Source organism: Prunus dulcis, chromosome 6 (genome assembly GCF_902201215.1).
Source record: "Prunus dulcis chromosome 6, ALMONDv2, whole genome shotgun sequence".
Taxonomy (NCBI): domain Eukaryota; kingdom Viridiplantae; phylum Streptophyta; class Magnoliopsida; order Rosales; family Rosaceae; genus Prunus; species Prunus dulcis.
In genome coordinates, this window is record NC_047655.1 from 3,394,472 (window position 1) to 3,414,427 (window position 19,956).

Here is a 19,956-nt window from a genome sequence, read left to right on the forward strand (position 1 = left end):
CCGAACACGTGGACAGGATCGATATTTATCACAGACACCCTTCGGCATGTTGCCTACCGAAGCCGTCCATTTTGACCCTTTTACTACCGGACACGTGTCATGCTCACAATACGCGTCCACAGTCCCACATCGAAAATATGAGCAGTGTGCACACCTCCTAAGGCCTATATAAGAAGACTCCTATCCCCAAAAGGAAAAGAGAGAAACCAACGGTACGCTACCGCTTGATCTGTCAACTAATATTACTAAAACCGTACTTACTAAGGCATCGGAGAGCCTTCGGCCGGTACCACACCGGTACCCTAAGGTCTTACCGAACGTATCCTTTTTGCAGGTACTTACCCTTCCAAGGGCAGATACCTACCGAAGGCATAATATCACTAAGTTGGCGAACCACGTGTCGAACCACTTTTTCGCATCAACACGGGCAACCAATCATTAGCTGACAACAGCTAATGTAACTGATCCAATCGTTAATGGATGAGCTCATATCTGGTATATAAGACATTAATTCTACAAGTGATAGTTGTGGTTGTCTAATTTTCACTGTATGCAATGCAGAGAACTGGGTACTTGTACCACGATTTAGATCGGCCTTAGTTTCTTTAATTGTTTACCTTTTGAGTTACAAAGTGATTCATATCAATGAACTGATTCTATTTGTCCAGTAAATTTACTCTTAATTTGTTAATTTTGACCAAATATTAGAGCTGTTCTCTTGAATTATGCTTGTTAACTTTTTAAATGTTTGGACAAAAAAAAAAAAAAAAGTTCTTTCTAGCTAGTTGTAACTTAAAATCGGTCTAATTAACTTGGAAAGACCAGTATGTCAACAAAGAATTAGCAGCACAGCACATCTTCCAGTCTCATATATAATTCATAGATCAGATGAAATGTGATATACGATAACAGAATGAAATGTAGCGAGTAAAAAAGTTGTTTTATTTCATTCAAACTGTGAGACTTGAATTAGAAGGCCATTACTATTGTGATTACAATGTGCCATCTGGCAAAGATGACAATAAATTCCTCTAAATTATTCGACCAAACCATAAAATCATCAAACATATATAAACTTGTTTGATTGTTGTAGTATACATGTCCAAGTCCAACATTCTATAGTTGGATGAAATTGGGAGACTTAGTCAAGTCAATAATCTGAGGATAAACAGAAGCAACTCTACTCTTCTTGCCACATAAATGGCTTCTGCATAGGGGAGCTGGCGTTGTCAAATCTATTACCTCAGCTCCACAAGGCCGGAGATAGCTTCTGCTGGGCGATTGATCATCGTCTGCAACTATAGTTGTCAATTGTTCCAATTGTTCCATTGCAGGTCGGCCCAATTTAACACTAATGGCATCAGCAGATCCTGTATCTTTAGTTACTTCTGTGTCAAATGAGGTAGTGACATTTGAAGATGGCATTCTCATTGGCGATGCGATAAAACCAAATTGCTCTGTACAATCCTCTCCTACTTCTTGACTGCATCGATATGCTTTGTTAATTGTCTTGCCAGTATTATCCTGCTGATCATCTGCTGAACTTTGAACTATAAGATCTGATAATGTTTCTTCCTGTAACGTACCATCATTCACAGCTTCATCACATTCTCTTCCATTATACCACTCATCTCCTCCTACTTCTTTACTGCATACTTCATTAATTCTTTTGCCACTATCATTCTGCTGATCATCTGTTGAATTATGAGCCATGTGGTCCGACATTATTTCTTCGTGTAGTGTACTGGTATTCATATGTTCATCAAATTCCCTTTCATTACACCACTCATCTTCATTTTCAAAAAGGTCATCAGATATTTTGGTACAGGAAGGAAGCTCATCCATGGAGCAGACTTTGACCTTCATCTGTTCCGGCAGGCGTAGACAACCAGCAGAATGTTTGGTGTACTGGGTTGAAAAGAAGTTTACAGTGATGTTCAAGCTGATGATACATAGAAACAATATCACTTTCCATCAATAACAGCAAAAGCATATGTATATATATTCATCCATTCACAACTCACGAGGAAGAGAATAAGATGATACCTCTGCCAAGGAGGGAGGGTGAGCATGGTGTATGCAAGTTTGATCTTGCTGACAAGCCCTCCCAGGGATTTAAAGCTTGCAGCAGCCTGCCTAACTGCCTTTGATACAGTTGGGTTCTGCCAGGCCCATTCAAACTGCAAAGTTCCAAAGGGAATATTAGAAAGAAGGTCCCAAATTTCCAATTAATATCAATCCTAAAATAATAAACAAAACCTTCAATCCCAATTAATCAAATTTTAACCAGGTCCAAATTGATCCTAGAATTGGTGCCAACTCAAGATGGGTCCCAACCAAGTTGGAAATATCCTCAAATGATACATAATTCTCAAGAAATTTGTATCTAATTTGGTCACAATCAATCAAATTAAGAACATAGACAGATCATACAGAGCAATGCATAGACAAGTAATTGAAAAGAAAGAAATGAAGAGACCTGGAGAGCAGAAACATTAGTTGGGAAACCATAGATGCACAAGACCATCTCCCATGGACGCTTCCGCTTCGTTCTCCAAGCACCTTGAGCTATTTCACCATTGTGCTGTCTTATACGACGCCGTGGGTTCACTGTGAATCTGTATCAGCATCGCCCAAATAAGCACACAAAAAGACAGAGTTAAAATGGGTTCTCTTATTGATCCAAGCTCTAAAAGTAAGTCTCAAACTTTAAAGAAGTTCAGATCAACGATGTTCAAATCAAGATTGATCTGATTATTCTGAACAGATTGAGAACTTGAAAAAAAAAAAAAAAAAAATTGGGGGAAGATGGAAGGTACCCAATATAAGTGTGGCCTTTGTAGCGGGGGCTGCGAGAGCTCAACAGATAGCAGGCGAAGAATCGTCCTTCTTCTGATTCTTTCTCCTCCCCGATTAGGGTTTCTGGGATTTCTGATCCAATCTTTCTTCTCTGCCTCATCTCTCTCGACAGGCGTATCTTATTAAAATGGACTAATGGAGTGAATCCAATTCGACCGTTGGAATATATTAACCCTTATTTCACTGTTTGAACTCTACGCCTCAGATTCCGTTTTCTACGGTCAGGATCTTGCGGTGGTACTTAGAGAGTGACCAATTTTTGCCACGTGGCCGATTGTTTCTTCATCAACCAAGTTTGTGCCACTTAAATATTATTCATTTTCGTTTCATTATTGATTTTATGTTAAGGATTTTTTTTTAATTTTAGTCATCAGATTTATTTGACTTTAGAAACATTTTTAATAGATGACTGAGATTAGAACTCTTAACAAAAATTCTTACTAGAAAAACACCCTATTGATCTATTGTGATGGATCATTTTTATTTATTTATCATAAATATAAGTTAAACATCTATTTAGAAATTGAATGTCAGTGATACTTGGCGGATGGACTACTTAGGCACGTGTCAACAATTTTGTGTCCAACCCGTGGCCAAATGGAGATTGACCATCATACCAAAGTCTACCTTATATTTTCTCTATCATTTTTTCGTTTTGTTCTTTTCACGATTCATTTTCTTGATTACGACCCATTGCCAGCCCTAGTTAATACGCATGACAATTTTTAACTGGAGATGCATGCGGATCCCATTGTCGATTCGTCGAAATCCAACCAATCCATAGCAACTCAGCAAAGCATTCAAGACAAAGTGAGTTACTATAGTCTAATGAGATAATTATAAGGATACAATATCTAGAAAGCACTTGAATTCCATATACATGGATTGTTGCCCACTAAGCCTACTCTTGCAATGTAAATACAAACATCAATATCATGTCAATTATGAGTTTAATGCAACGTCAGAATATAACTTCAATTTGATCATTAGCATTAGGATTTACAGAAACAGAAATCCACGTAAACCAAACCATACCACACTTAGAGCAACTCCACCGAGAAGTCCAAGGGAAAAATCCAATTTCAACGGGTCATTTTTGCCCGGGCTGGATGTGGGATCCACGAAGACAGGCTAGCCCGACGGCAAGTCTTGCCCGACCTACAGCCCGAGGGGGGAGATGATGTCAGCGTGCGCTGATGTTAGCCCTACGCTCCACCAACAGCTAGAAGACATGTGTCGACGTCTGGGTGCTCCAATCGCCTGTTCTCCTCCAATCCAACGATTGGGCTTTTTTTTTTTTTTTGGTTATAAAATTATGAAAAAAATACCAAAAAATTCTAGAACTTTTTTTTTTTTTTTCTATAAATACCTACCAATACTTTTCACTTTCAACACTAAATCCTCATACATTTTCTTCTACTTCTACTATTATTTACTTTTTACTCAACATTTTATTCAATTTTAAATTGTATTTTTATTTATCATCTTATCCAAAAAATTTATCTGATTGAGATATAAATTTTATAATAAATATTGACACATACGAACCCAAAAATCTTATTCAAAAATATTATCAAAATTAATTGTTTAAGTAAATAAATTTGTGAAAAAACACAAAAAAAAAAAAAAAATATTTGTCTTTTGCCATGACAATGGGTGGAAACACACGTTATTTTTTATAAGGACAGCTATCATTCACATGAATAGTAACTGTCCTACCTAATCCCTCTTGCCATGGCAAAGAACAAATTGGTGGAGTAACTCTTATAATAACTGCCAAACTAACCTCAGACTTCAAGTTTGTTTTGTAAAAATTTGTCCGAGATACGACAACGTTTCGACTTCTCCTCCGATTTTTCAGTGCCACGTAGGAGACAGACCGGTCAACCGGTTAAGGGGTTCACAATTGACAAAAGTACGCCCATTTCTACTAGGAATACTATTAGTCCAACAACTCTATTTATTCTATACCTTTCCGTACACGATCTCGAGAATCCTCCCCCTTCCCCTCCACTGATACAGAAATTACAATCACACAAACGACGGTCTTCCTACCCGCGAAGCCACCAGTAAACAGCTCCAAAGCGGCGTCTTTTCATTTCGCTCAATCTATATATATTTTGACCGCACGCCGTCGTTTCAGCTTTGTCATCAAGAAGTGAACAGGAATGGGGAAACAGAAGGGAGAAGCCGCTAGGAGCAAGGCACGCCCTTCAAGTAGCAGGTAATTTTTGTTGTTGAAAATTCTCAAAATTTTAAAGCTTTTTGAATTTTGTATTAATATTCTCATGTGCCCAACTTTTGATTGTATCAATTTTGATAGTCTGGCGGCGTCGCTGGTGCCGTCGGGTTCTACTGTCTCGGTGGGCTTCGGCGGCTATGTTGGCGGTTCTCGCCTCGAGGCTTCTCTTGCAACTGAAGATTCAAAGCCCTATTTGGTGCGTTTTCCAAATTATTGGAAAATTTTCTTTTCGCTTTTTGGTTTAGTTCATGTTTTTATGGTTAGTGCATTTTTTTTAAAAATAGAAACTTAAATATTCAAAAGAGAAACAAGAATAAAACAAGTGGATAAGGAATCCACAAAGAAAGACAAAGGATGCAAATGCATCCACAATAAACAAGCCTAAAAAGAAAACACAGCCAAGAAGAAACAAGCCTAAAAGGAAAACAAAGCCAAGAAGAAACAAGCAATAAAGTCAGAACAAGAGAACATAGGAGCCCATCACTTCACTGCCGCACGCAAATCACGCCCTATAGAAGAGGCAGTCAAATCCTTAAAAACATTAATAACAGACGCCCATAAAGGTGCCCAAAGTTTCACTCTATCCCACAGCTCATCCACCCCCACACCCTTATAGTCCTCAAAGATTCTTCTGTTACTCTCCATCCATAAGTTCCAGAAAATTGCCTGTACTACACAGCCCCAGAGAACTTTAGTCTTCTTCCCCTTACCCAGTGCAGCAAAATTGGAAGAAAGCAGCTGAAAACATCCTTTAGGGGTAACCCAAACGGCTTCAGCTTCCCTCAGCAGTAACCACCACACCTTGATTGAATAAGGGCAATGGATGAACATATGATTCACACTCTCCCCATCCAAATTACAAAACACACACCAATGAGGGGATAAACACATAAAAGGGCGATGCCGCTGCATAAGATCACAAGTTTTAACTTTCCCAATAGCAACTTGCCATACAAGAATTTTAACCTTTGGGGGAGTCTTGCTTTTCCAAATCTGATTGTATGGTGGGATTCCTCCACAGAACCATTATCCTGAATGAAGGAATAGAAAGAATGGCATGTGAACATACCTGGTTGATCTAGCTTCCATCTTCTGTAGTCCATCCTAGAGGGATTAAGTCTAACTTCATCCAGGATATCCAGTAGCCTAGTCACCTCATCAATTTCCCCCACTGTGAGGTTCCTTCTAAACCCAAAATCCCAATTGTGAGGAAACACTCAATTACTCACAATTGAAGAAATGTTGGAATTCTGTTTGCTGGACAGATTGAAAAGTCTAGGAAAAACCTCTTTTCCCCCCAAAAAAAAAAACCAATTGTCCTCCCAAAATCTCACCCTCTCCCCGCCTCCCACCATAAAATTACTCCCAAGAAGAAACACAGGATATCCACTAGAAATATTATTCCATGGATTACGACAAGAACCATGCAACGGATTCCATCCATTGGCGCTCTCTCCATAAATACTACTTATCACCTGTGCCAAAGATAATCGGGTTCTTTGGAGAACTGCCACGGCCATTTGGTACACAAAGCCCTGTTCCTTGATTTTAAAGACCCCACCCCTAAGCCACCATTGCTTTTTGATCTTCCAACAACCTCCCACTTAACCAAATGAGAATTCGTCCCGCTGTCCATACCCTCCCACAAGAAATCTCTCATCAGCTTCTCAACGTACTTCGTGATACAAATTGGCATTTTGAAGAGAGACATGTAATAAATGGGAATACTACTCAAGACGGCCTGAATCAAAGTGAGCCTACAACCTTTGGATAAACAAACCTTCTTCCATTTTGCAGCCTTTTCTTAACCTTCTCCACAACCGGAACCCCAAAACTGAGGACTCTAGGGTTCACACCAAAGGGAAGGGCCACCTACAATATAGGCCAGACTCCCGGCTTGCAGCCCCAAGCCCCAGCCAACCCAGACAGATCTCCTTCGTTGTAGTTGATGCCTACTAACAAACATTTCGCCTTATTAATTCTCATGCCTGAAACGAAACAGAATAAATCAAGCATCGCAAGCAGGTTATGCCAATACTCCGGCTTGTCCCTGATGAAGAACATCGTGTCATCAGCAAATTGGAGGTGGGAGACCTCCACCCGATCATGTCCAACAACAAGACCATGAAACACATGCATTTCCTGAGCTTTCTCAAGAATACGACTCAGCACGTCAATCACCAATGTGCAAAGAAAAGGAGAAAGAGGGTCTCCTTGTCTCAACCCTCTGGATGCCTTAAATTTGCCTCTAGGCCTGCCGTTGATCATAATACAGAAATTTGCTGAATCGAGACAACCTCAAATCCAACTTCTCCACCCGCCCCCAAACCCTTTTCTGACCATAACATCATCCACAAAGTGCCACTCCACATGATCATAAACTGTCTCAAAGTCAATTTTGAAAGCCAATCAAGCTTTATTATGTCTCCTACTCGCCTCCACCACCTCATTAGCGATCAAGGCAGCATCCAATGTCTGCCTATCTCTCACGAAAGCTCCCTGGGAAAGGGAGATAGTGTTCCCATCACCTCCCTCAGTCTCGAAGCTAAAATTTTAGATACCACCTTATACAAGCTTGTCACAAGACTAATAGGCCCAAAATCACTCGCTTTTACGCACTCCCTCTTTTTGGGGACAAGGAAAATAAACGTTTCATTGGTGACAATGTTGATAATACCACTGTAGTAAAACTCCTCCATAACCTTCAAGAGTTCAAATTTCATAGTTTCCCAACAAGATTGGAAAAGAAGCATAGAGAAACCATCAAGCCCGGGAGATTTATCTCTCCCACAATCGAATACAGCCCTTTTGACCTCCTCCTCTTCAAAGGGTCTCTCGAGCCACACCGCTCATCATTACTGATTCGATTCCAATTTAAACCCTCCAAGCCCCAACCTGCCTCTTCATTACTACTATAAAGAATTTTGAAGAAGTTAATAACTTCAAACTCAATCTCGGCTTCATTAACAATCACCCTTGATCCCTCCACCTCCAACCTCTCAATGAACTCTTCCCCCTTCCATTGGCCATTCGGTGGAAGAACTTTGTGTTCCCATCACCATCTCTAGCCCACTCCACTTTTCTCCTTTGTCTCCATCTTATCTCTTCTTTAAGAACCATATCTCCGATCAAGAAAGTGATCAATCCCCAAGATTCCTCTAATTTTAATCGAAGCCGAAAACTCTCCAATTTCTGAATCAGATACCGATATAAACTGAGCGTTCCAAATAATCACAATACCACCAGACCTGCCTGTTGAAGGCACACAGACCCAATCCCTGAATCTAGAACCCCACACACTAGCCACCAATCTCCTGTCAATTGCTTGTTTCTTAGTCTCTTGCAAAATTACGATTTCCGGCCTAAGCCACACCAACTGTTCCTTCAAAACCAGCCTCTTTCTTCTGCTTCCCAGACCTCTTATATTCCAAGAGATAATCTTCATTGATTAAACTGCCTTTGTAACAACTTCTGCTCCAAGCTGTCCACTTCCAACTCTGGAGCATACGAATATCCTTTCCCCTTCTTGCCATGATCACTGCTCGATCTCGATTTGCTTGTTCTGTTGAAACTATCGATGATTAAGTTCTTCTTAATAGGAACAATAGACAGATTCAGCTTTGATAAGATTCGAGCTTTTTTGCCTTTATCCTGCCAGGGACCTTTGCCACGACCTTTTTTTTCCCCCCCCTTCTAAAATGCTTTAAGATCAGACTCTGCTCAGAACTTGCATCCCCAACAATGACCCCAGCCCCTTCCTCTTCAATCCTGACCTCATTTGTAATAGGGATAGATGGTGCCAAACTGCCACTCTTGACCACTAGATGACTTACCCCCACCCCACCTTTGAGCCCATCTCCCAAATCAGCCTCTCCAACAAGAATTGGGACTGAATCGTTAGTTGCAACTCCGTCCAGCGCAGCAGTGTTGAAAATGTCAACACTGTCATGCGCGACCTGGAACTTAGCCCCCCTTTTGATTGCTCGGTCTGGCTTTGTCGGAACAGCTGGCACTCCACAGTCTTCGAGAAGCCCAGCAATGGATTCGTCGTTGCATTCAATGACATCAACCACTTCCTCCGACTCAGAATTAAGATCTCCATCCTTCGAATCCTCTGAACAAATCGATAACCCCTCGAAAGAGTTGCAGGATTCCCCCTCCGAAGCGTCCTTCGATTTATGGGCTTCACCCGTTATGTCGTTTCCTTTCTTTCTTCGCGAAGCAGATCCCCTTCCTTCAGATTTTCCAAACTTAGAGTAAAAGTTGGAATGAGAAAATTCAGACCTGGCACAATCCTCTCTGGGTTGAATAATTGGCCTAGCATCGCTGTTGCATTTTGATCCATTTATTTCTTCAATTGGCCTAGCATCGCTGTTTTTATGGTTAGTGCATTGAGAAGTAGAATAGGAGGACCAAAATTGGATCTTAAATCGTGTACTTAATTTATTTATTTATTCTTAATGCTAAATGCATTGATAGTTTATTTAACTTTCACACTTACAAACTGTGGTCGAATTCAATTTGAAGTTTTTTTTTTCTTACTTTGATTTAGAAATTCTTACAAGAAGCTGTGATAATATCCTTATGTGAAATTCATTTGGTTAATTAGTGAACCCACATGTCACTAATGAGACAAAAGTTCCCATTTTTGTTTAAGGTTTATAAGTAATGGGCCCTACATGAAGGAATTCATTAGTTCAATACTTTTGTTTTTTAATAAGGGAGTTTATGTGCAATTTCATTTCAAGAGTAGTTTCTTCATCTGGTTCCGTGTTGTTTTTTTGGTCATGCAGGATGTAGATAGTGAATTGGCTCTACACTTGAAGAGGCTTGCAAGGAAAGATCCCACCACCAAGGTAAAGCTTGTTCACCTGTGTGTCTTTTTAACCCTCAAGGATTTGATCTCTATTCATGTATGATGATAAGAATTTATTTGACTTGTGCTCTTAAATAGCTTAAAGCTTTGGCATCTCTATCCACGCTGCTCAAGGAAAAGTCCACGAAGGACATAATACCGATCATTCCACAATGGGTATGGTTTCTCATCTCTTCATAATAACATTAGAGTCACTGGAAAGGATATATCTTCCATTTTGGTTTTGAAAACCGTTTTCATAATTTTTAGACTTACGCAGCTCTTTCTTATGTAGGCATTTGAATACAAAAGGCTTGTGGTGGACTACAATAGAGAAGTTCGGCGAGCAACTCATGATACTATGAACAATCTTGTTACTGCTGTTGGGTTTGAACTCTTTTGCGTACTTTTACCTTTTGTGTTTTTTTCCTGCCTTTTGGTTCTGTATAAAACATGCCTTTTGGAAATCTATAAAGTTAAAGAAGAATTATGTGTTGTGCTTTACATCTTGTTGGTTATGTCTTGGAAAATCCATTGCATTGGTTTGCTTATGTTTTGGTTGATTGTAAGCATTTTTTAGCTTGATGGATAAGCTTCTATTGAGGTCAGCAGTGGTTTCGAAAACAGCAGAATAATTTGATTAATCCGCACACTGTGATTAGTTTTATAAACGCAAATTTTGTTCACATAACTACATTGTGACCATATTCATAATTGTACATTGCTCTCTCTCTCTCTCTCTCTCTCTCTCTCTCTCCCCCTCTCTGCCCATATTCCCTCCCCTCTTTATTGCATTCTCAAATTGTCTCCACATCGAACTATTTGTTAAGTTATTACACCCCTTTGTTTTGGATTTCCTTTAATGTTTATGCATAGTGGTTGCTTGTTAAGCTCATCGTATACTGACTATGAGCTTCCACATAGTTGTCTAGAACGTTGGTTATCCTGATTTTTCATAAATGCACTGAGACACTAATGGTTGTTTGTTTTAGGAGAGACTTAGCTCCACAGCTGAAGTCTCTGATGGGACCATGGTGGTTTTCTCAATTTGACCCAGTTTCTGAAGTTTCTCAAGTTGCAAAGCGTTCGTTACAGGTTCTTTTTCCAAGTTTGTCATTTATTGGGGTTTTACATTGCTTAATATACGATACTGTCCCAAAAATGCTAGAGTTTGCATCAATAACAGCATTGAATTTCTACTTGAAATGAAGAATGAAAATCAGTGTTGTGGTTTAGAGATTTGTGATTTCTATCCCTTTCTCAACGAAAAAAAGAAATTTAAGGTTGGGTCTGGTATACAAAATTCAGAATGTATCAAGTATATTGATGGTCCTATGAATTGAAATTCTGTTTGCAGCTTTTGCATTTCATATGTGACTGGTTTGACTTTTGACCTGACTGTCTAATTGTTGCGCACAACAGGGAGCTTTTCCAGCTCAGGAAAAGAGATTAGATGCTTTAATTTTATGCACAGCAGAGGTTTTTATCTATTTGGAAGAAAATCTGAGACTTACACCTCAAAGTATGTCTGATAAAGCAACTGCTTTGGATGAATTAGAAGAGATGCATCAGCAGGTATGCATTCAGAAAATATTTTCTGCATCATAATTGGTAAATTGTCGAGATGGACGCATTAAAAATGTGCATATGTCTTATTAGAAGACTTGAAAGAAGAAAAAATACTTTCAGATTTAATGTCTCCTATCCTGTTGGATTGCAGGTGATATCTTCATCACTTCTGGCATTGGCTACACTTCTTGATGTATTGGTTAGCTTACAAGCAGCAAGACCAGGCACTGAAAACATAACTGCTCAACCAAAACATGCTTTGAAGGCTAGGGAAACTGCTATTTCTTTTGCTGAGAAGTTGTTCACTGCTCATAAATATTTTCTAGACTTCTTGAAATCTCCAATTTCTGCTATCCGTTCAGCCACATATTCTGTATTAAGTAGTTTCATTAGAAACATTCCTCAGGCCTTTAACGAAGGAAATATGAAAGCTCTTGCTGCTGCAATATTTGGTGCATTTCAGGAGAAGGATCCTGCTTGTCATTCATCAATGTGGGATGCAGTTTTGCTATTTTCTAAAAGGTTTCCTGACAGTTGGACTTCCATAAATGTACAGAAAATTGTACTTAATCGATTTTGGAATTTTCTTAGAAATGGTTGCTTTGGATCTCCGAAGATTTCTTATCCAGCCTTGGTTCCATTCTTAGACACTGTGCCATCTAACGCAGTAGTGGGAGATACCTTTTTGCTTGAATTTTTCCAGAACCTATGGGCAGGAAGGAATACATCCCACTCCTCAAATGCAGATAGACTAGCATTTTTTGGGGCATTTAAGGACTGCTTTCTGTGGGGATTGCGTAACGCATCAAGGTGAGTTTTTCCTTATGACACTCTACAATTTTTTTAAATCTGTTTGGTTTTGTTCCTGTGGATTTTCAGTTTATATATTTTTCTTTTTATTTTTTCTTTTAACTTTGATATTTTCTTATATTTTGGATTTTTAATCGTTTTTCTTTTGCTTCCAGATATTGTGATAAGGTGGATTCCGTCTCTCATTTTCAAGTAACTCTTGTTAAAAATGTTCTGGTAAAGCTTTTGTGGCATGACTACCTTTTCTCTAGTAGCTCAAAACTTAAGGAGAAAACCTTCTCCAGTTTATCAGCAGATTCATGTGAAAGTGGCTTAACTTGCTACAAGAAGACAGTTGAAACAATGAATATTATGTACCCAATGAGCTACTTGCAAGAGTTGGGGAACTGCATTGTTGGGATTCTTTCAGGCATTTATTTGCTCGAGCATGATCTGCTCACAGCTTTCTCTGCAGAATTTCAGGAGAGTTGTGTGGGTTTGTTTCATAATGCTGGTAACTTGGAAACAGAAAGTGAGTGTGCTGAACGGGTTAATCAATTTATATCATTACTTGGAGAATTTGCAATGCAGAAAGGTAGAAGTTGGCCCTTGTTTTGTCTAGTTGGACCAATGTTGGCTAAGTCCTTCCCATTGATGAGATCACATGTAAGTAGCTATTGCACAACCCCTCTGATGGTTGAGACATTTATTTTAAGAACTAGATTTATTCTTCTTCTGTGGATAGTGATATCTGGACAGATTAAACTTTGTTCTGGGGTAACGGTGAACATCTGTGGTCCCTTGCCTGGATTTTTATTGGATGACATTAGAGTGGTACCTATGCCTACATGCTAACTTGTTTTTCTCTGAATTGGAGCTTGCGGAGTAGAAAAGTTCAGTGCATCTTTCATGTTTTAGAAAACTCAACCTTTCGTGCCTTTCCATTAAGTCTTTCCCCTGCCTTCCAATTCTAGTCTTGCTGGAAATCTTTCGGTTTAGTAATCTTTTTGAGAATAAAGAAAAGGTCAAAGATAAAGATTGTTCTGGTAATGGACATAAAGAGGAGCAGTGAATTCACCGAATTGAATTATGTTATGCTGAGAATAGATGTAACATAGTTTACATATTATGTTTAATTGTTATGTTCTTTAACTTTTGATATTCGCTCTTCTATCTTCTTGATATCAGGATTCACCAAGTTGTGTGAAGATTCTATCAGTTGCTGTTTCTGTATTTGGATCGCGCAAGATAGTCCAGCAGCTTCTTATCCAACATAATCTTTCTTCTTGTAGTCATTCGACTGATGGGGGGGATAAAGAAATCGAGGCAGATCTATTCATGCAGATGTTCAAGGAAAGTATTGTTCCTTGGTGTTTGCGTGGGAATAGTTGCTCCTTAAGTGCTCGACTTGATATGTTACTTGCATTGCTCGATGATGAATATTTCTCTGAACAGTGGGATACTGTTATCAGATATGCTACTAACGTGGAACACTCTGGATCTGCAACTTCCTCTTTAGACTCTGACCGCATAACCATATTGGCAATGCTCTTAGAGAAAGCAAGAGATAAAATTGCAAACAGGAAGGAAGGAGACGTATCCATGGGCAACCCAGACCACTGGCATCATGAGCTTCTAGAATCAGCTGCTGTTGCCGTTGCTTGTTCCCCTCCTGCTTTCGGAACTTCTAATTCTCAATTTGTGTGGTATGTGTGTAGTATTTGTTCCAACTGATTTTCTTAAGATGGGAATAGCTCTGGATTTTCAGTCCTTGCTTTCCTTGGGTTGACTAATTTTCTATTTCAAGGGAAAGCTATCGATCATCTGAAAATAACGTTTCTGAACTTGATTTCTATATATCTGTGGCTGATATTGTAATTTGAAAATGACCATATGGATCAGTGAAAATGGGAAAGGCTGTTTACTTTTTCATCCCTATAATAGAACAGAATCTGATTATAATTTGAATGTTTTGTTTCACTTTCATGGCCTAAACTTTTTTACTTGCCTGCAGTACTGTTGTTGGTGGTTCAACAAAAGACAATCAAACATCTTTTGTGTCGAGAGATGCATTGGTCCTGATATTTGAGGAGGTTTTCAAGAAGTTGCTTTCTTTTATTCTGGCTTCCTCCTTTACTTGGGTCAGGAATGCAGGTCCTATTTTGAGTCCCAATCTATTGACTTCTGGGGCGAACAATATTGGGCCGGAATTTGAAAGCTCTGTCACGATGTTTGAGATGGCTCAGTTTGCTCTTGAAGTACTTGATGGCACCTTATTTTCCTTGAAGACACTTGGTGAAGAAAGTGGGCTGGTTTCAGTTATCTTGTCTGCAATTTTTTTAATTGATTGGGAGTTTTTGGTATTAGTAACTATAAGAGATGATTCCCCTGATGATGAATCAAAGGAAAAATTGAAGTCCAGGCTGGTATTTAGTGAATTGTTTCATGCTTTTCGATGTAAGATAAGTAATCAGTTTTGGAAAAGCCTCAGCTTACACAATCGGCAGGCATTGGGGAGTAGTTTGATTCAGTGTATGAGATCTGCAATCTTCAATGAAGATAAACTAGACACAGAAAAATTCACATCTTTGTGCTGCTTGTGGATGCTTGAAGTTCTTGATTGTCTCTCTCAGGATCAGTATGAGGAACAAAATCTGTTAGACCAGCTTCTTTGCCAGGGTGAAAGATGGCCTTTGTGGATTGTTCCCGATTTTAGTAGCCCAGAGAGATTAGTTGCAAAAAACTTCTCTGCTGATGTGCATGTGAGTGGGAATTATTAATTTGTACATGTGTTATTGATTCTTCTTGTTAAATTTTTTTTTTACGTGTTACAAATATAATGAGAACTGTTGCACACCTCTCCACTGGTGCAAACTGTTGCACCTATATCTCTTATAAAGCACAATACTCTTTGAAGTTCCATTGTGAGATTGGAAACTTGAAATACAATAGTACCTAGAATGACTTTTCCAGCCCTCAGATGCCCTTGGTGTTACTGATATATTGGTCGCAAATTCTTTTCTGTTAAACATGTGCTCTTGATTGCTCACCTTGTTGAGTTGTAGTATGTTAGCTGGATATCTATTGTCGTTCTTTATTGGTTACATTATCATTTCATCATCCCCCAAACTGTCAGGTTCGCAATAGGTGCTTAGAAAAGAGGAAATATAATTCTACCCCCAAAATAGTATGTATCAATGTATTGAAGTCATTGAGGATTGTTGTAGAGCTTTCTGCACTTCCTCAATCAATTCAGTACCGAATGACAAACTTCAATTAGAACTGTGTTAAATATAATGATCCATCAGCTAAGTTCAAAACAGAATTCACTCAATAACTATGCCAATGATGCTAGTTTATGGTTTTTCTCTCAGAGTAGTAATAGAGCGGGGAACCTGTTTCATCCTGTTTCTACTTGTGCTCATGAAATAGTTTACTTGATTTTATTTTTGGATTTTACTTTTTGTTAAATTGCTTTTGCCGTCCTTTATTGTATGGGATGTAGAGACTTAGATTTTAAATATATGACAAATGCAGGACTTTGGCCATCGAAAGTTTGTTTCATTTATTGTCAAGATCATCTCAGAACTTGGGATTGATAGAGTTGTTGCTGGTTATGTAAAACATAGTCGCCCTCCCTCCCAGGAAACAGCAAATGAAGAGCGTACTCGATCCTGGCTTGCTGCCGAAATATTGTGTACTTGGAAATGGCCAGGAGGATGTGCTGTTGGTTCGTTCTTACCTTCATTGAGTGCATATGCGAAGAGTAGAAATTACTCTTCCCAGGAGAGCTTGTTAGATTTTGTTTTCAACATTTTACTTGACGGTGCACTTATTCATGGAGGATGTGGTGCACAGAATTTTGTCTATCTGGGGCCTGCTTCAAGTGAAGAAGTGGAGGATATTGAAGAACCTTTCTTGAGAGCTCTTGTAGCTTTTCTTTTAACTTTGTTCAAAGATAATATATGGGAAACAGAAAAGGCTATGATGCTATTTGAACTGCTAGTAAATAAAATTTTTGTTGGTGAAGCTATAAATACGAACTGCATGAGGATTCTTCCCCTGATTGTTAATGTTCTTATTCGACCATTAAGTCAAAGAAGCATCAGATCTCATGGCTCTAGTAGAGATACCCAACCTGATTCTTGGGAAAATCGTGTACCTGATATTATTGCAGGCTGGCTCCAGAAAGCTATATCATTTCCGCCTCTGATCACATGGCAAACAGGACAAGGTAAATGCATTTAATTTTCTATAAGTCAATACAAATATTTTTAGTCATTTCAGTTTCAGAATGCAAGTATATAATCATACAGTGTGCTTGAGAGTAAGAATAGATACTATTTGGATTTCATGCATAGAGAATGCCCCACTTCGGAGCATCAAGTGGTGGGCCCTTCCTCCCTCGTCTCTCACTTGTAATGAAGGGCCATGATTGATGGTGCTTGCAGTTCATTTTGTTGATTTACAGTATAATCTGCTAAGAAATGGTATTAATGCCTCATTTTGATTTCTTCTTGTAGATATGGAAGATTGGTTTCAGTTGGTTATATCTTGTTATCCTTTTAGTACACTAGGGGGCTTAGAAACCCCGACCCTGGAGAGAAATATCAGCTCTTATGAGAGCACACTCCTACTTGAATTATTTCGGAAGCAGAGGGGTCCTGGTACATCAACTGTAATCAATCAGCTTCCAGTTGTGCAGACTTTGCTTTCAAGGCTAATCGTTGTTTCAGTTGGTTATTGTTGGAAGGAATTTGATGAAGATGACTGGGAGTTTGTGTTATATCAGTTAAGGCGCTGGATTCAGTCGGCTGTTGTAATGATGGAGGAAATTGCTGAAAATGTTAATGACACCATCACTAGCAGTTTTACTTCTCATAACCTGGATTCTATCCTTAATAAGCTTGGGACAGTTCTTTATATTTCAGATCCCTTTCCTATAAACATTGCCAAGAATGCCCTTTTATCATTTTCTCTGTCTTGTGGACCTTTTGGTCTCCGACAAGCAGAAGATGCAGATAACATAAACCCCTTGAGAATGGAAAGATGGGACCCCATCAAAGATCGAATTTTAGAAGGTATACTTAGGTTGTTCTTCTGCACCGGCATTGCAGAGGCCATTGCAAGTTCCTGTTGTGATGAGGCTGCATCTCTAATTTCGTTGTCTCGATTTGAACATTCTCAGTTTTGGGAATTGGTGGCCTCAAGTGTTGTCAACTCGTCAACAAATGCTAGAGATAGGGCAGTGAAGTCAGTAGAATTTTGGGGGCTGAGCAAAGGACCCATTAGCTCTTTGTATGCAATTCTCTTTTCTTTGAAAACCATTCCTTTGTTGCAGTTCGCCGCTTATTCTATTATTTCTTCAGAACCTGTTTTACACTTGGCAATTGTTGAAGACAAAACTTATTTGGATGGTGTCACTAACAGTGAAGAAGATTCATCCCCTCATAATATGTCGACAGAAACAAGCATCCATTTGAAAGAGGAAATATCTTGCATGATTGAAAAGTTACCGCATCAGGTTCTTGAAATGGATTTGGTGGCAGAGCAAAGGGTAAATGTGCTTTCACTAGTAACCAAATCAATCCTCTGGCCTGTGTTCTATCATTATATCTCTAGTTACTTAGTAATTACTAGCTCTCTTTGTGATGGCATTTTGATTTTTTCAAATTTGCAGGTACATGTCTTCCTTGCATGGTCTTTGTTGCTATCGCATTTGTGGTCGTTACCATCGTCATCACCTGCAAGGGAGAGACTGGTCCAGTATATTCAAGATTCTGCTGATTCAGTGATATTAGATTGCCTTTTCCAGCATATCCCTCTAGGACTGGGCATGGCACATGTTATTAAGAAGAAAGATATAGAGCTTCCTGCTGGTATAGCAGAAGCTGCAGCTGCAGCAACACGTGCCATAACTACTGGTTCATTATTGTTTTCTGTACAATCTCTGTGGCCTGTTGAACCAGTGAAAATGGCTTCGCTTTCTGGAGCAATGTTTGGTTTGATGCTTCGCATTCTTCCTGCTTATGTAAGACAGTGGTTCAGTGATTTACGTGACCGTTCTACATTATTTGGAATTGAATCCTTTACAAGAGCATGGTGCAGTCCACCACTCATTGCAAACGAATTAAGCCTGGTATGTATAGCTTGAGAGAGATTGGTTAATTCTGTATTGCTTAGGACATTTGGATATCTTGACCAAAAATTATATTTCTGTGCTGCTTATGTTTGCACTGTTATTACTGATTACGATTATGTAACTCTGAATTTAAATTCTCATGCAGATTAAAAAGAATGATCTTGCTGATGAGAATTTTTCCATTAGCGTAAGCAAATCAGCAAATGAGGTTGTTGCTACCTATACAAAGGATGAGACTGGAATGGATCTAGTTATCCATCTTCCTTCATCTTACCCATTACGGCCCGTTGATGTTGATTGTATGAGGAGCCTAGGCATTAGTGAAGTGAAGCAGAGAAAGTGGTTAATGTCTATGTCGTCGTTCGTTCGTAATCAGGTAAATTGAATTAATTAACCTTGCCATTTATTGGTGAATTCCATTTCCCACCTAGTAGCAGAAGGTTGAAGACCGAGAAATATTTTTCATGCTATTATGAAATTTGATTTGATCATGAGAATATATGTGGAAAAAGCAGCACACGCTGAAACTGGTTTTTTCTTTTCTTTTCTTTTTTAGGTAGATGAAACTAAGGTAATTTGATTCACTACAAGTTGTGTATTTTTGGCATTTCCTATGGAAGGGAATGTTTGGGAGGGAGGGAGGGGTAATCTCGTTCTATTATGGAGAACAGGTGTAGATCAATAATGAAATTAGGTGAGCGAGATGAAAGGGATGGCTCAAAATTACATGAATAGGTTGTAATAATATGGCAGATGGACCAAATGGATAATTTTCTTTACTTGTGTGATGTAGAATGGAGCTTTAGCAGAAGCTATCAAGATATGGAAGAGCAACTTTGACAAGGAATTTGAAGGCGTGGAGGAATGCCCTATCTGTTACAGTGTCATCCATACTACAAACCATGGCCTTCCTCGCCTTCCATGCAGGACCTGCAAGCACAAGTTCCATTCTGCCTGCCTCTATAAGTGGTTCTCAACTTCTCACAAGTCAACTTGCCCTTTGTGCCAGTCTCCGTTTTGAACTTGGACATCAATCTGAAGCTTGGTCTTTTGCGTATTTGCTAGTCTACTTACACAGAAGATCTTGATACAGTTGATTCTATATATTGAGCTCTCACTACCATGCCTCCATATCTAAGTGCAGACAAGTTATCAATTTTGGAATACTTCATCTTGATCGTGTACGTAAGATCTGTATCAAGGTGAAGGAGTTTGATGCTTGCAGTTTAGCAAAACATCTTCTAATGGGAAGTTCTGAGAAATTATCTCCAAAGTAACTTTATTTTTGAGGTATCTGACTGTTTGAGATTTTTCTTAACCAGATTTGGTCTTGAGATTGTGCTTAGGGCTTTTAGGTGAACATTAGCTATCAATAGTTTTGAATATTAATATTTGTCGAATCTTGCTTCACTTAGGATGCCAACAGTCTACACAAGTCTGTATATTCAAAGTAATCAAACAGTTCATTACACATGGTCCTTTCAGAGTTCTTCATTCAAT

The 19,956-nt window shown here is 39.0% G+C and overlaps 2 protein-coding genes across 3 annotated transcripts; one reads left to right on the forward strand and one right to left on the reverse strand.

Moving 5' to 3' along the window:
- Positions 1-921: 921 nt before the first annotated feature.
- On the reverse strand, positions 922-2,970 carry LOC117632007. Its single transcript, XM_034365367.1, has 4 exons — positions 2,820-2,970; positions 2,480-2,618; positions 2,047-2,180; positions 922-1,942 (listed from the first exon to the last, which is right to left on the reverse strand). The coding sequence occupies exons 1-4, from the start codon at positions 2,957-2,959 to the stop codon at positions 1,117-1,119; spliced, it is 1,239 nt and encodes a 412-aa protein (XP_034221258.1). The 5' UTR covers positions 2,960-2,970; the 3' UTR covers positions 922-1,116.
- Positions 2,971-4,813: 1,843 nt separating this feature from the next.
- On the forward strand, positions 4,814-19,955 carry LOC117632966 (E3 ubiquitin-protein ligase listerin). 2 transcript variants are annotated; one of them, XM_034366618.1, is made up of 16 exons: positions 4,814-5,083; positions 5,183-5,297; positions 9,895-9,957; positions 10,056-10,133; positions 10,252-10,343; positions 10,949-11,051; positions 11,379-11,531; positions 11,677-12,335; positions 12,491-12,980; positions 13,503-14,020; positions 14,329-15,076; positions 15,852-16,548; positions 16,838-17,871; positions 17,995-18,453; positions 18,602-18,832; positions 19,250-19,955. In XM_034366618.1, exons 1-16 carry the CDS (start codon positions 5,028-5,030, stop codon positions 19,475-19,477), a joined length of 5,724 nt encoding a protein of 1,907 aa, XP_034222509.1. In that variant the 5' UTR covers positions 4,814-5,027; the 3' UTR covers positions 19,478-19,955. The 2 variants fall into 2 exon arrangements, with proteins under 2 accessions (XP_034222509.1, XP_034222510.1); XM_034366619.1 differs by lacking the exons at positions 4,814-5,083; positions 5,183-5,297; positions 9,895-9,957; positions 10,056-10,133 and having other exon boundaries at positions 10,252-10,338; positions 19,250-19,847.
- The last annotated feature ends 1 nt before the right edge of the window (position 19,956 follows it).

Excerpts from the sequence above, each read along its gene's own strand:
- LOC117632007 (XM_034365367.1), bottom strand. The coding sequence starts at position 2,959 with ATGAGGCAGAGAAGAAAGATTGGATCAGAAATCCCAGAAACCCTAATC. Across the intron at positions 2,619-2,819 it reads AAAGGCCACACTTATATTGG|ATTCACAGTGAACCCACGGC; the intron begins GTACCTTCCATC and ends ATGCTGATACAG. Across the intron at positions 1,943-2,046 it reads ACCCTCCCTCCTTGGCAGAG|CTTGAACATCACTGTAAACT; the intron begins GTATCATCTTAT and ends ATGTATCATCAG.
- LOC117632966 (XM_034366618.1), top strand. The coding sequence starts at position 5,028 with ATGGGGAAACAGAAGGGAGAAGCCGCTAGGAGCAAGGCACGCCCTTCA. Across the intron at positions 15,077-15,851 it reads ACTTCTCTGCTGATGTGCAT|GACTTTGGCCATCGAAAGTT; the intron begins GTGAGTGGGAAT and ends TGACAAATGCAG. Across the intron at positions 17,872-17,994 it reads ATTTGGTGGCAGAGCAAAGG|GTACATGTCTTCCTTGCATG; the intron begins GTAAATGTGCTT and ends TCAAATTTGCAG.